Raw genomic sequence first — 12,546 nt, 5'->3', positions numbered from 1 at the left:
AAAAGGAGAAATTAAAAAAAAAAGAAAAACTAAAGTAACTGTGAAGCAATGACACTGCACCGCTACTGGTGTAGCGTGTTATCCTAACCTATGGCTCTTATGACTTATTCAGTGAGAACTGGTCATTCTCAGAAGACTAATTAGCCAGTGGCTACGAGAATAAGATTGATGATAAGAGGGGAGCCAAGTCACCTGAGAGGAAATGCATCTTTCTGCTCCACTTGAGAGTGGAAGAGAAACAGTAGATTCTTCTCGGATGCATTATTTAAGAAAGAAGCAATGTTGCTGAGCAGGACAGGCAGGACAGCCGCCAGCAGCAGTCAGAGTGACGGCGGCGCATCCCAGACCCCGTGCTTCAGCTCAGGACCCTCACAGGGACCCACACACCAACAGCCAGCATGGAAAAAGAGGGCGAGGTGAGTTGCGTTATAAAAAGAAAGCTGTTAATTGGCTCGAATGAAAATTGAATATTTGTGAAGTAACGTCCAATGGCACCTGCATTTCACATGGACAGAAACAGAAAAATAATGAAAAACAGCATATGGACAGTAAGCGAAAAGTGTGTATATGTGTTTGTCATTAGTGGTTAACTTGACAGCTATGTTTTGAACACAGTTTTTCGAAGAGGTTTCATGACAAGTTATGAATATAACATGCATTGTCTTTATATGTTCTTCACACATTCGATGCAAATTTTAAAAGGGTAGACTTTTATCTTTCTGCCAATGGAACGGCACACTGCATCTAACACAGTAAAGGAACAAGTAATAGGTTTATTCCATGCTGAAAAAAAGAAGAAAGAGAACACAACGTTTCGGCCGTGGAGACTTCTTCAGGTGTCCTGAAGATACACCTTCAGGGACACCTGAAGAAGGCTTCACGTCCGAAACATTGAGTTCTCTTTCTTCTTTATTTCAGCATGGAATAAACCTATTACTTGTTCCTTTGCAGCCTACGCTTGCTGACGCAGCTACCCACCTTGACATGTAACACAGTAGCTGTTTTCGCAATAAATGTACGGTACAGGACTATATGAAGCAACCCATAGCTGTTTTGTACCCATGTGAAAAAGGAAAGGTTAACACACATACAATAATATACAAGCATGCATGCATCAAATTAAACACCAAAATAATCTAATCTTCTTACCAATGTTACTAAGAAAATGTAATTTATGTTTTTACAATGAACTCAATGCAACTTTCAATATCTTCCTTTATCTGCAAATGTTATGGCATATTTAGGTGATTTTGCAATACTTTACTTTACAGAACTGGGGTCAGCAGCTGATGGGATGGATCCTGGTTTTATTTACACACATGCACTAATCTCCCAGTTCTCCTACTGAGTTCTCCCAGTAGAGATTTACAAGTGTAGTCAAGGCTAAGCAATAAAAACAAAGCTTTCCATTCGTGCTTTGTCTTTGATAGAAATGGAATTCATCTACCAATAATGAATTAATTTCCTCTGCTTTGCTCAGGATGAGTTCAATGCAAAACGAATTCAGCAAAAGAGCAGTTCAGCCAGGGCTGTCATTTCCAATCCTGTAAAAACAAGTCAGGAAACACTTCAAAGCACATTCATATGGCACGCTTCACTTCAGCCTTCCACATACAGTACACTACGCCACTAATCATGTCTGCCTGAGCAGCCCGCATCCCATCTGATAACTCATAAACACTCATCAACACCCAGAAACAGATTTTGTCATTCTCCTCAATCAGTGCCTTCTTGGCTGGCGTTGGCCTTGTCCTCCTGAGCCTCCACCTGCTGCTTTTTGGCAGGGCAAATGGCAGCTACACTCTGTCCCTGTCTTGTGGGGCTGGTCACAACCTGGCACGCTAGCACTGACAAGCAGCTCAAGGGCAGGAGCAGCTCGAAGGCCAAGACAATGTGTTGTGTGTGACATGGTAGTTTGTGTGGGTCTGTAGCAAATTCAAATGAGAGCTGCATGCATTTTTACACTGCACGAAATATGGGCTGTTTGTGAAGCTCCTGGAGACTAATAGACCAGATAGACTCCAGATCCAGTCTATTCTGTTGATGGCTGAGAGACTGCTGGTCTCAGAGAGAGATATGATAGTTTCAAGAGTGCTCTTGTGTTATAGCAACATGTCCTAAAATAAGAAAATATATGTATATGTATATATTGGGGGAATATGAGGTATCCTTGGATCTAAGGCAGAATTTTTAAGGCTTCCTAACTGAATGGGGATAATATGTATTGTTTTGGAGGATGTGATGCTACCTCCTGCTTCCTTTGTGAAGATCACATCACTCACCGGTACAGTACTTTTTTTAGCCCAAGCCTTACTGCACCTGAGTGAAGATAATGCAGTAAATAACTTCAAAGCAACTGCAGGAGGCCAGGTGTCGAGTTCCTCCCACAGCAGCACTCTCACACTGCCGGGAGATTTGATTACAGCTAACAATAGTGACAGACGTGAAACAAGGCTCCGTTTACTCTGCTCTTCCTCTGGAGTCAGCAGTGAATGATTCACAGATGAGGGAGATGTCAGGAAAAAGCGAGAGAAGAGAAGAGCTCCTTGGGGAAAAAAAAAAAGTTTGGACAATTACTGGGCAAAATCAAAAAGACTGAAAAATCTTTGTTTTTAATTTTTACAGCCACTACCTCTGCCTTATTTACTTTAGCAGGGGATAAATGAATGTTGTTATTAATTACATTTAACCAAACAAAAAGTGTTGTTCTGCATCAGACTGGGCTGTGGAGTAACTGTCTTGAGATATTTTGCTAGGAAAGGTGTTGTCCTATATCAGGTAAATAGACTGAATCCAATGTATTTGTTGTATCAAAAACATAAAGTCAATAGACTGGATCTGGGCTTTGTCTGGTATATAATTCTCCACGTGTTTTACAAACAGCCCACGTTTCATTCTGTGTAATAGTTTACTATTGACTTACATGTTACAATGTCACAGTGCTTATGTCACAGTTATTTTGAGCTGCCTGTGCCCTCAAAGTAATTGTCAGTGCCTAGCATGTCTACATACTGTATACTGTAGAATCTACTACAGATTCTGAAAGTGTCTTAGCCTAACATAGTCCAGAAACCAACACAACACTTCTGCTACTGTCTCATGTTAGATTTGACCTTCACTATTACTACTTAAAACAATACCAATAATGCATCACACTTTCATAGAATCCAGTTAACCTAACAGCATGTCTTTGGACTGTGGGAGGAAACCCATGTGAACACGGGTAGAACATACAAACTCCATGTAGATAGCCCAGTGCTGAGAGGCAGTGCTAATCACTGGACACCTGAAGAAGGCTCCACGGCCGAAACGTTGTGTTCTTTCTCCTTTTTTTCAGCATGGAATAAACCTATTACTTGTTCCTTTGCAGCCTACGCATGCTGACGCAGCTACCCACCTGAACTACTATGCTACTGTGTCACTTGACAGTGATATGTATTCTACTATACACTGTATACCATATATAACTCATTGACAAACCTTACAAGAAAGTTAAATTACTTTTGTAATGTTTATTTTGAAATCTGTCAACATTTGCAGACTGGAGATAGGTTTCCTGAAATGACACAATGTGAATGTCCTCCTGGTGTAAAGAATCAGAACAGACAGATACTGTACATATATATTTATATCTGGTTATGTGCAACAAACCAGATATAAATCTGGTTTGTTGCACATACTGTACACCAAACTGAAAAAAAAAACACACACACACTAGGAGAGAACACAACATAATATTTTTCATCCCATGACAAACAAATAACATGATTACATGAAGAAAACTAAAGGAAAATGTTCATGTTAGGCTGCCTCATAATATAAAAACAACATACCCTCATTACTTCAATGGGCATGGTGATGTGTGGCCAGCAAGGGTGGTCACTTTCATGCTATGATCTGAAAAATATGAATAGAATCATATCCCCTGGCTCACTCTGGCAGGTCAACAACAGACAACAAGGGCAGTTTGGCTAGAAACAATTTAAATGCGGCATGTCCTTCTCTAAATCTCTAACGCCTTCATGGTTCTGATCTCGTCAATAATGATATCAATGTCTAAAACTGTTCCACCTGAAGGATATCCAACTACTTATCCTTTTTTGCTTTTGGTGGTGGCACAGTTGTTGCAGTTTTCTTCTTTAGCTGCTGAAGACAGCTCTGGACAGTCCCCAGAGTGGTGCAGACAGTTTGAACATCAAAAAAGAAACTGGTTCACAGAGAGTGCCTGAGACAACATAAAATCCCTCAGTGAGTGACAGTATGCATCAGAGAGCCATGGTACTGTAATTCCTGCAGTTGGGGATTGTAGCAAAGTGCAGTGTCTTCAGTTACAAGCTACGCGTAAAGCAGCTGCTTCCTGGTTGAATTCTGTGGGAGAGGGTGTCTAGTTCCATTGCCAGTCTCACTTTTCAAAGTGGTCGTAGGCATATAGGTAGTCTCACATTAAAATTTAACCTGATTTTTTTTAAATTTAGAATCACCAATATGTTATACCCACCCAATTTTGAATAGTCAGTTGTGTGTTTTTCATGTCTCAGTTTGTAGCTACAAAGCACATAATTGCATTCAGGGAAGCATGAAGAAATGTACACAGACTCCTCCAATGCACACACTTTCTAGCCACTCATCTTTTAACACATCACAAGCAACACAGCTCTGTGCTACTGGTTCACAGAGAACTGCACCTCTCACTGACTGTACTGCGTGACTACACGTACTCAGAAGGCTGTGAGGGTCATTAAAAGCAGAGAGACCTCGGACTGCATATTCCACAATATCCTGAGCAGCACTTAGCCAATTGTGTGCCACTGCCGGGGGTCACAATCACTATAAGCTAATGTAATGACCCCTTGCTTATACACTATATCTTCATCCATGTTTTGGTGAGTGTCTTTGTCAGTTGAGCCACTTGAGAGTCCTAAATTTAACTTGGTTTTTATATATAAATGAGCACTGAGTATGAGTCTCAGCCTCCTATATTTCAGGATAATAGAGCAGCATCTATCTCTAACTCCGAAGTCCACTCAGATGAATAGGGCTCATAAAATCAGATCTAGAAAGCAAGAAAGAAACATTTGATATCTACAAAATAATACACTGAAATAAAATAAATATCTGTGACAGAAAATGTGCAGATGTGACCTGTGTGAAAACAGACACGACACTTGATAAAGTGTACGAGCTACAGATCTAACAAGCAAAAATTATTTGAATAGATGAACCAACATTTCCATGAATCATTTGCCTAGGCATTAGAAATGTTTGCAGGACAAACAACAGAAAGCAATACACTTGCATTTAAGTTTTGTCTTACTAAATGTTATTAGATAAATATAAAGTTGATTATACAAATACAAAAATGATATACAGCAGAATCAACAGCACATAAAGGTAAGTGAGCAACAGCACAAGCAATCATTAAACATTCACATGCATTGGTTTCAACTACAGGTCCTCACAGATGTGATTGGATTGCATCCTTATTCAGACAGGGAGAATTTTGCTCTGATTCAAGAGCAGATGACAGAGCACTCTGACCTTGTGGAGACCAGGTAAGACTTAGTTACGTCACACCTGACACCACTCTTTGTATAACACTCATGCAATCTGCCACTTCAAGGTGTAAAAAGAACTTCCTATTTAAAAGATCAGGTTATATTCCCAGGAGTATGAGCCTTCTCTACACGGCAAAAACAAAATCAGGGAACTGCACATTCACAACTCCAACTCCAGACATTTTATCCTTTAACCAAGATGTTTCTGACCAATGATAATATGAGAATACTACCTCTGATGATCAACCCTTCAGGGTCAATTTAAAATGCCTGTTGTGGAGCACAAAAAACAACATGTGATTTTACACAGATTGAAGCAATTAAGATGCTGGAATAAAAAAGTGGGGTTAACCACTTAAATGTAACTGGGCTTTCAAAATCAGTTTAAACTAACGGCTTCCAACTTGGCTTCTTTTCCATTGCCTAATTGCCCTTAGAAACTGAGCCCCCAACATGAATTTTTGCATTTTAAAGAATCCAAAACGTTGGCTCTGTTGGCTACTTATAGTTATCTGGTGTAGATAAAGGAGCAAAAAAGTACAGCACTTGGCACACATTTCTTCTGTTGAGACAAAGATATTTTCACTGCCTACTTGTAAACGGAAGTTGGCTCAGGGCAGCTCTGGCATCTAATGTTTTGATGTTTTCTTGTTATCTGTCCTCACAATAAAAGCTCTGTCCTATATTCTTAAGAGCTGTACACTTTGTTATTAAACATTTACTTGCAAACTGTTTTGAGCTGTGCCCATGTCTTTTCTAGTGGAGAGCTTGCCAAGTTTAAAATTATTGGAACTCTGGAACTCCTCTGAAGCCTTTTGTTTCTGCATTCTCCTGTTTGTTTCCATATTTGTAATCTGTGATTTGGTAGGTTTCTACTGTTATGAGAAGTTATGTTAAGTCAAGCATGAGAAACTGAAGAACTGTAGTGACAATGCTACTGTAAAACTGGATCGAGACTGACTCTAAGGCACCTCAAGTAAAGCACTGTTAAGAGACACTTGTGCAACTCTAGAATAATTCTTTACTTCAGTTCATTTTCCAGAAGAATTTCTTTCTACTTTAGCTCATAAATAATTTAAACGCTAAAAGCAACTTACAAATTAAAAGGCAAATCCATACTTTCAGCTGTACCAGGTAATGAATTCCTAGGGACTATATCTAGTGCTGAAGACGTGAAAACAGCAGATTTATTTTATTCCCACTGATGAAGAACTGTGATCCTACCTCTGGGTGTTTAGAAAGGAAAAGAGGGTGCATAGTTTTGAGTAATTTTACTGGGTCACAATTGATCAACAAACAAATATCCTCCATATAATTTACATGAAGCTGCCTTTATCACCATTTAAAGCACAGCATTTTAAATGCCTGTTGCTCGGCATAACAGACTCTTTGTATCATTTGCATCTTGTCATCTAATCTGCCCCTGCCATTGTACTTCTGCAGACATGTAAAATAAGATTACTGAAACATGTTACCCGAGGCTCATGTAAGTATACCGGGCATTTTAATATTGTTTACAGCTCACTACTTGAAACAGGAGAGCACAAATCATTAGACTGCTTTTGTCACCAGATGAAGGAAAATACTTGGACTTGAGAAAGCCGGTAAAGGTAGAAGGAAATATGTATTGAGCGTCCAAGGGCCATCATGGAACTCTGTGCATAGGATGGTTTATCCAGAACGCAGTCATTTTCCAGCACTCTCTCATCAACTTCAGTGGTGCCTGGGCATCAGAATCAGCTCTTGTTTTTAGTTTTCATTGTGAACCGTGAAGAAGCAGAGGAAGAATGAAGAGAGAAAATGCACAAAAAAAAGTATTAGAACAAAAAAGCAATTTAAGAAAAACTGGATTGCAATTTAAGCCAAACTGGATGACAGTTTTTTTCCCCCACACTTCCTTTTTTTTCAGACACTCGGGTGAGCAGTCAGGAGAGACTAATGTCAAATGTCAATTTGAGCCCTTGCAGATTCTCAGATGTATGAATTCCTGTCCAGGATAATTCTGTGGGGTTTCTTCAAAAGGTATTTGTCATCATCAGTTGCCTCACACCCTGGCTATGTGCTCTGCAGACCTTTTGTATTTCATTTGAAATGTAACACATCGCTGGCACATCGCAAGGGCAAACAGATGTCTAATTTATTCAGGATGGTTGTGTGTGTGTGTTTTTTTCTTCAAGAATGAAAAAAGAGAAGAAGGAAAGGGAGGAGAAAGGTCAAACCGGTTTCTCAGAGGAGCAGAGAAGACAAGAGGAGTACTGTCTATTGGCAGAGGTAACACTTTCACACTGAGGGACTCCTTGTAGAAAGCCAAAAGGCGTGCTTCATTCCGACAATCATACCGTTCAGAATAAAAGTTGGCTCTCGGCTTTCACGGGTAAAAAAAGAGAAAAAAAAGAAGAAAAGTTTGCCAGTGGTGCTTGCTTTCCCCTTGTACCGTAAGGCTTTCTCACCAGGTTCCTAGGCTGGAATATGGATGAAAGCTATGGGTTCATTTCTACAGCAGAATAACGTGTGGGACTGGGGTAGACAGCTGCTCACATCTACTACAAATTGACAGCCAAGTGTGACGGTGGCTTTTACAGTGCAAGGTCACTAACTTAATATTACATTCATAACATTCATTGAATCAGAAAATCTTAGCCAATACTCAAGCATTGTCATAAGACACACTGGGGTGCTTCTTCTGCCTTTCAGATCAGGTTTCTTAGTATTTATTTTTCTAATGGGTAACATTACACTCGTGAATGTCTGGAAATTTTAATCTCAGTGTCATGGCCAAATGCACGTCAGGCTTCTGCAATCTGACTGTTTTAAAATCATTTTCCCCCCAACTGATTTTAAGATGAAGTCTGTTTCCTTTCCTAGCTATGACTTTCTTTTATTGTTTGGTCTTTATTTTCTCTAAAGAAGCTGCTTTATATCCATTAAATATAAGAAGAATGAAGGGCTTTTACCAACTGTTCCAACTTCAAATTCAAGGGACTTCTATAATTATATAATTCATGCCTCTAAACAACAAAGAGAAATATAATATGATGAACGTTTGCATTCAACTGACAAAACTATTATTTTTATGTATTTGGGAAATCAAATTTCTGTGATGATGGGACAATTTAGATAGCACTTGAAGTTCATTTCATTTTCAAACCAAATCCTGGAATCTGAGTGTCCCATCAATCACTGTCTATAGATGTCTACAATACTACAGTACAATCACCAGATTCCTCTAGTCATAGTCAATATCCACACCTTAGTTTTGTTAAATTGTGTAAAGCCCCAGAGCAGGCAGGTATCAGATTCCTGAGTGTTAAAGGGTAAATAAATGTGGGATAATGATGAAAACAGCATTACAGCGGTTAGGTATTGCTGGGAGGTTGTTAGACCCACGATTATCTTTGACTTTTGCCTTGTTTGGCTTTAATGAAAGCTGCCAATCTGATTTTTTTTTTCATTTTTCATCCTTGGCATACTCAGTTCTTTTCTGCATTATTTTGACTTTTTAACAGTGAAATCAATTGAGCAGAACATCACTCCGAGAAAAGGATTTTCATGTAGTTCAATTAACCATGGCTGTTAATATTAAATGTCTGGTCAATTGGATTTCTGAATAGTCGTAGAATAAGTGCCAGACGTAATATATCTGAGGTGTCAAGAAGTCACCATTTTTGACTATATAATTCAAACAGGCTCACACTCTGTGTCTTCTATTTTCTGTGTTGGTTTGCTTTAAAAAATGTCTGCTTTCAATGTTTTTTTTTTCAGTTTGTGTCCTAGGCTCCTGCTTTTAGATAATATAATCATCTTTGAGAGAGGAATGCTGTGTGTTTCAAATGAAGAGAAAGGCAATAGATACGCTTGTTGGCCAAGGCTTGACTGTGGCTGCCTGACGAGTTATTCTGAGGGAACTCTGGGAGATTAATGGCACTGACCTTCCTGTGCAGCTTGCCCGCATTGAGCAGGAGCTCAGAGAAAAGTCTCGCAAAGAGCTGGAGAGACAGGAGGCCCTGGAGAGAGCGCGCAGTGAGGCGAACCGTGACAGGTGGAGGAACCTCAGCTATATGGCCCTCAGCCAACGCGTGAACAAGTACGTTCCCATCCGAACGCAGGTACATTCAGTGGCAGACTCTGCAATGTTTGTCTTCTCTGGAATGTTCTTTGAAAATTCTTAGGATTTTTTTTCCCCCCTGTAGTCAAGGGATTTGGTAACTATACAAAAGAAGATCCCCACAATTATTCTACAAAATCCTTTGTGTCGTTTTGTTTTTGCAGGCCATGGGTGTTCAGTTATTTTAAGAACATTCCCATGCACATTTACTGCCAGCCTATCAGAAGACCGCCCCAGGTCCGACACCGCAAGAAGTGGCGATAATCAGTGTAGCCTGGACAGAGCGCTGAGCTGTCCTGCTGCTGGCTGAGGACATGGCTGTGTGCATCTTCATCAGAACGGTTATGGCCCTTTTCAAACCTGTTTGCACTCTAAAACAAAGTAGCATTAGAAGGTTCTGCTTACTAGAATCTTAAAAAAGTCAGAACAGACCCTCATTTGCTTGAATATTGAAAATCATATAAATAGACCTAAAATTGTGAGTCTTTAATTTTGTGCCATTTCCAGCTCACTGTAGTCATTTTATATATTTTTTTCTCATATTAATGCAAGATATTTTATTAAATATCATATTACCAATATCTCTGGGTCAATAAAAGTAGTGATTTCATCATAAGAACACAATGAAGAATGTCCTCCATGAGTTTGTGAAATGGACTGTAATAAGCTGGTAGAATAGCTATATGAGAAAAGCACTATCCTTACAGCTCTGCAACAATTGTTTTCAGCTTCAGGATTGGTTCTTTTTCGATTCACCAAGTACGTCGCAGTAATGAATAAACAATATTGTTTTTTATTTCTCTGGCCTTGGTGTAATTTGAAAAAAGCAACTCCAAATGAACTGTTTGAAGCTTACTTTTGGGTTACATCAAATAAATCAATGTAAGCATGTAAGTCATCAAAGAATCCTAAAAAAATTATATTACAAGTTATTCTGTAAGGGGATAACTTGAGAAGTAAAAGACCCTGGATAAACACATTATACATTTTCTTTAATCGTAAGACGGTTAGCATAAGTAACCTACTGTATGTGTCAACGATAAGTCATACAAAAAGAAGGAGAAAAAGAATGCACACTTAAGATGGCCGATTTCTGTCACAGAAAATTGTAGAACAAACTGAGCGCACACTCTCTCTACTCTAAAGAGATTTATTTATGATGATTTATTAAAACTAGTCGATGTTTTGGCAAACAAGTCTTCATCAGAAAATGTAATAGACAATTAGCAACTGAAAGGTTCAAAATATGAATATGAACCTCATTTTGGAAGCATTGATTAATATTTTAAACTTTTCTATAAAAATGGGCCAGTAAAAATGAATTAGAATTTTGTGATGATTAAGTATCCTAAAATACCTTTTGTCAACACTCTTCCCAAAATCAATAAATCTCCTCTTCTGGATCATCCAGTAATCTGTGGAATTGAATCTCACACTTCTAATAAAGCCTAGAATTACCTTTTCCTTGCACCTTTGTACATCAGCTTGTAGCGCAATTTTACAGCACAAACTATATGTGAAAGAAAAGGTTTATTAAACTTGAGATTGAAATTGCTCCAAATAAAATAAACTACTGCTGTGACTTGTTTTTAAGCAATAAGTTTTCTGAGAAGGAGTAAAAAATCCCCTTCCTTGCACAAATTAGATTACAGTATATTGACTCCAGTGAGGAGGAAAGCTAAACAAAATGGCTGACATGTCCATTCAGCTATAAGTGAAGATGACATCAACGTGTTAATAAATAAATGCCTGCTTTAACAACTCTAATGCCACAAATGTGAATATGAGTTTTCTTACTTGCATGTATTTTTGTCATAGGAATTTTCAAAATTGTCTCTGTTTTAAAGTGTTGCTTAACCAGTGTTGTGATCTTGATCTTGTAGTCTTTTAGAATCAAACATGACCATCAAATATTTAAAGCAATGGTATATACTTTTATTCCATTGCTGTAACCACAGATATAAAAAGATTTGTTTGCTTTCACAATTGCACAGATACTTTTTAAAATGGCAAAATGTCCATCTGGTGAATTTAACAAACATGTTTAGAGAAAAAACTGCTAGATGTTTTTTCACAGACTTTAAATTGACAACGTTCAAAAGATCAGTTATAGAAATTGCAATAACAGATATTGCAACAGAAAACTGAGTTAGTCACTTTAAAAAAAAACCCTGTACCCTCTGATGAATTCAGCTTTGAATCTATGCTTGTGTGCTTCAGAATGGTTGGAATACTAATGCTGCCCCTTTTCACTCCAGATTTACTGGATTTAAATGTATATAAATGAATGTTTCTTTGGTCCTTGTAAATTAAAGACCTCACCCATCAGGCTCTATGCGTTTTCCATTGAGCTATGTAACAATGCTGTGTGATCAAAGGTAACAGCTTTGCTCAAATCAACACCCTGCCCCTAGTGAGCACAGCAAGTTGTCATACAGGGAAATAACCCAACAAGTGAGCATTGTAATGATCGGAGGGAAATAAAGTTTGCCTTCTACTTCGAAATGAGCTGCTAGATTCATCAGCCAGATGGAGTAAGGAAAGTTCACATACATAGCTGCTTATGGATGCATAGAATTACAGTAGTTGTTTTGCAAAGTTTATGCTGTATGTGTAAGTGTTATTGTTATCAAAGTAACTCAGTGGTGCCTAGTTTACCAGATCTGCAGCATTCCTGGAGCAGAGGAGTCAAGTAGCTACCACTACCTTGTGACACAGCAAAAACAAACAGCGTGTGGAGGCTAGGAAGGAGGAGGCTGATTTATATTCATATATAGAGAATTGTAGATTGAAGTAATTTTATTGACTTCCATTGGAGGAGAGAATAGATGTTAGCCCTTATTAGGGCTAACGTGATTTATGGCATAAATAGTGGCAGAACTATAC

General features: G+C 38.6%; 1 protein-coding gene across 3 annotated transcripts; it reads left to right on the top strand.

Annotated features, from left to right (window-relative positions):
- The first annotated feature begins 227 nt into the window (after positions 1 to 227).
- LOC107078042 (protein enabled homolog) lies at positions 228 to 11,989 on the top strand. Of its 3 annotated transcripts, none has more exons than XM_015352766.1 (5): positions 228 to 416; positions 5,452 to 5,552; positions 7,733 to 7,826; positions 9,497 to 9,639; positions 9,825 to 11,989. In XM_015352766.1, exons 1-5 carry the CDS (start codon positions 399 to 401, stop codon positions 9,922 to 9,924), a joined length of 456 nt encoding a protein of 151 aa, XP_015208252.1. In that variant the 5' UTR covers positions 228 to 398; the 3' UTR covers positions 9,925 to 11,989. The 3 variants fall into 3 exon arrangements, with proteins under 3 accessions (XP_015208252.1, XP_015208253.1, XP_069048073.1); XM_015352767.1 differs by having other exon boundaries at positions 9,497 to 9,661; XM_069191972.1 differs by lacking the exons at positions 228 to 416; positions 5,452 to 5,552 and adding an exon at positions 7,075 to 7,577.
- Positions 11,990 to 12,546: the final 557 nt, after the last annotated feature.

This window comes from Lepisosteus oculatus, chromosome 7, assembly GCF_040954835.1.
Source record: "Lepisosteus oculatus isolate fLepOcu1 chromosome 7, fLepOcu1.hap2, whole genome shotgun sequence".
Classification (NCBI taxonomy): Eukaryota; Metazoa; Chordata; class Actinopteri; order Semionotiformes; family Lepisosteidae; genus Lepisosteus; species Lepisosteus oculatus.
This window is presented reverse-complemented; position numbering and strand designations above follow the sequence as displayed.

What these genes read in the sequence shown, in the direction of transcription:
- LOC107078042 (XM_015352766.1), top strand. An exon ending in AGTACTGTCTATTGGCAGAG is followed by an intron (nt 7,827 to 9,496) that starts GTAACACTTTCA and finishes CTTCCTGTGCAG; the next exon opens with CTTGCCCGCATTGAGCAGGA. An exon ending in CTCAGCCAACGCGTGAACAA is followed by an intron (nt 9,640 to 9,824) that starts GTACGTTCCCAT and finishes TTGTTTTTGCAG; the next exon opens with GCCATGGGTGTTCAGTTATT.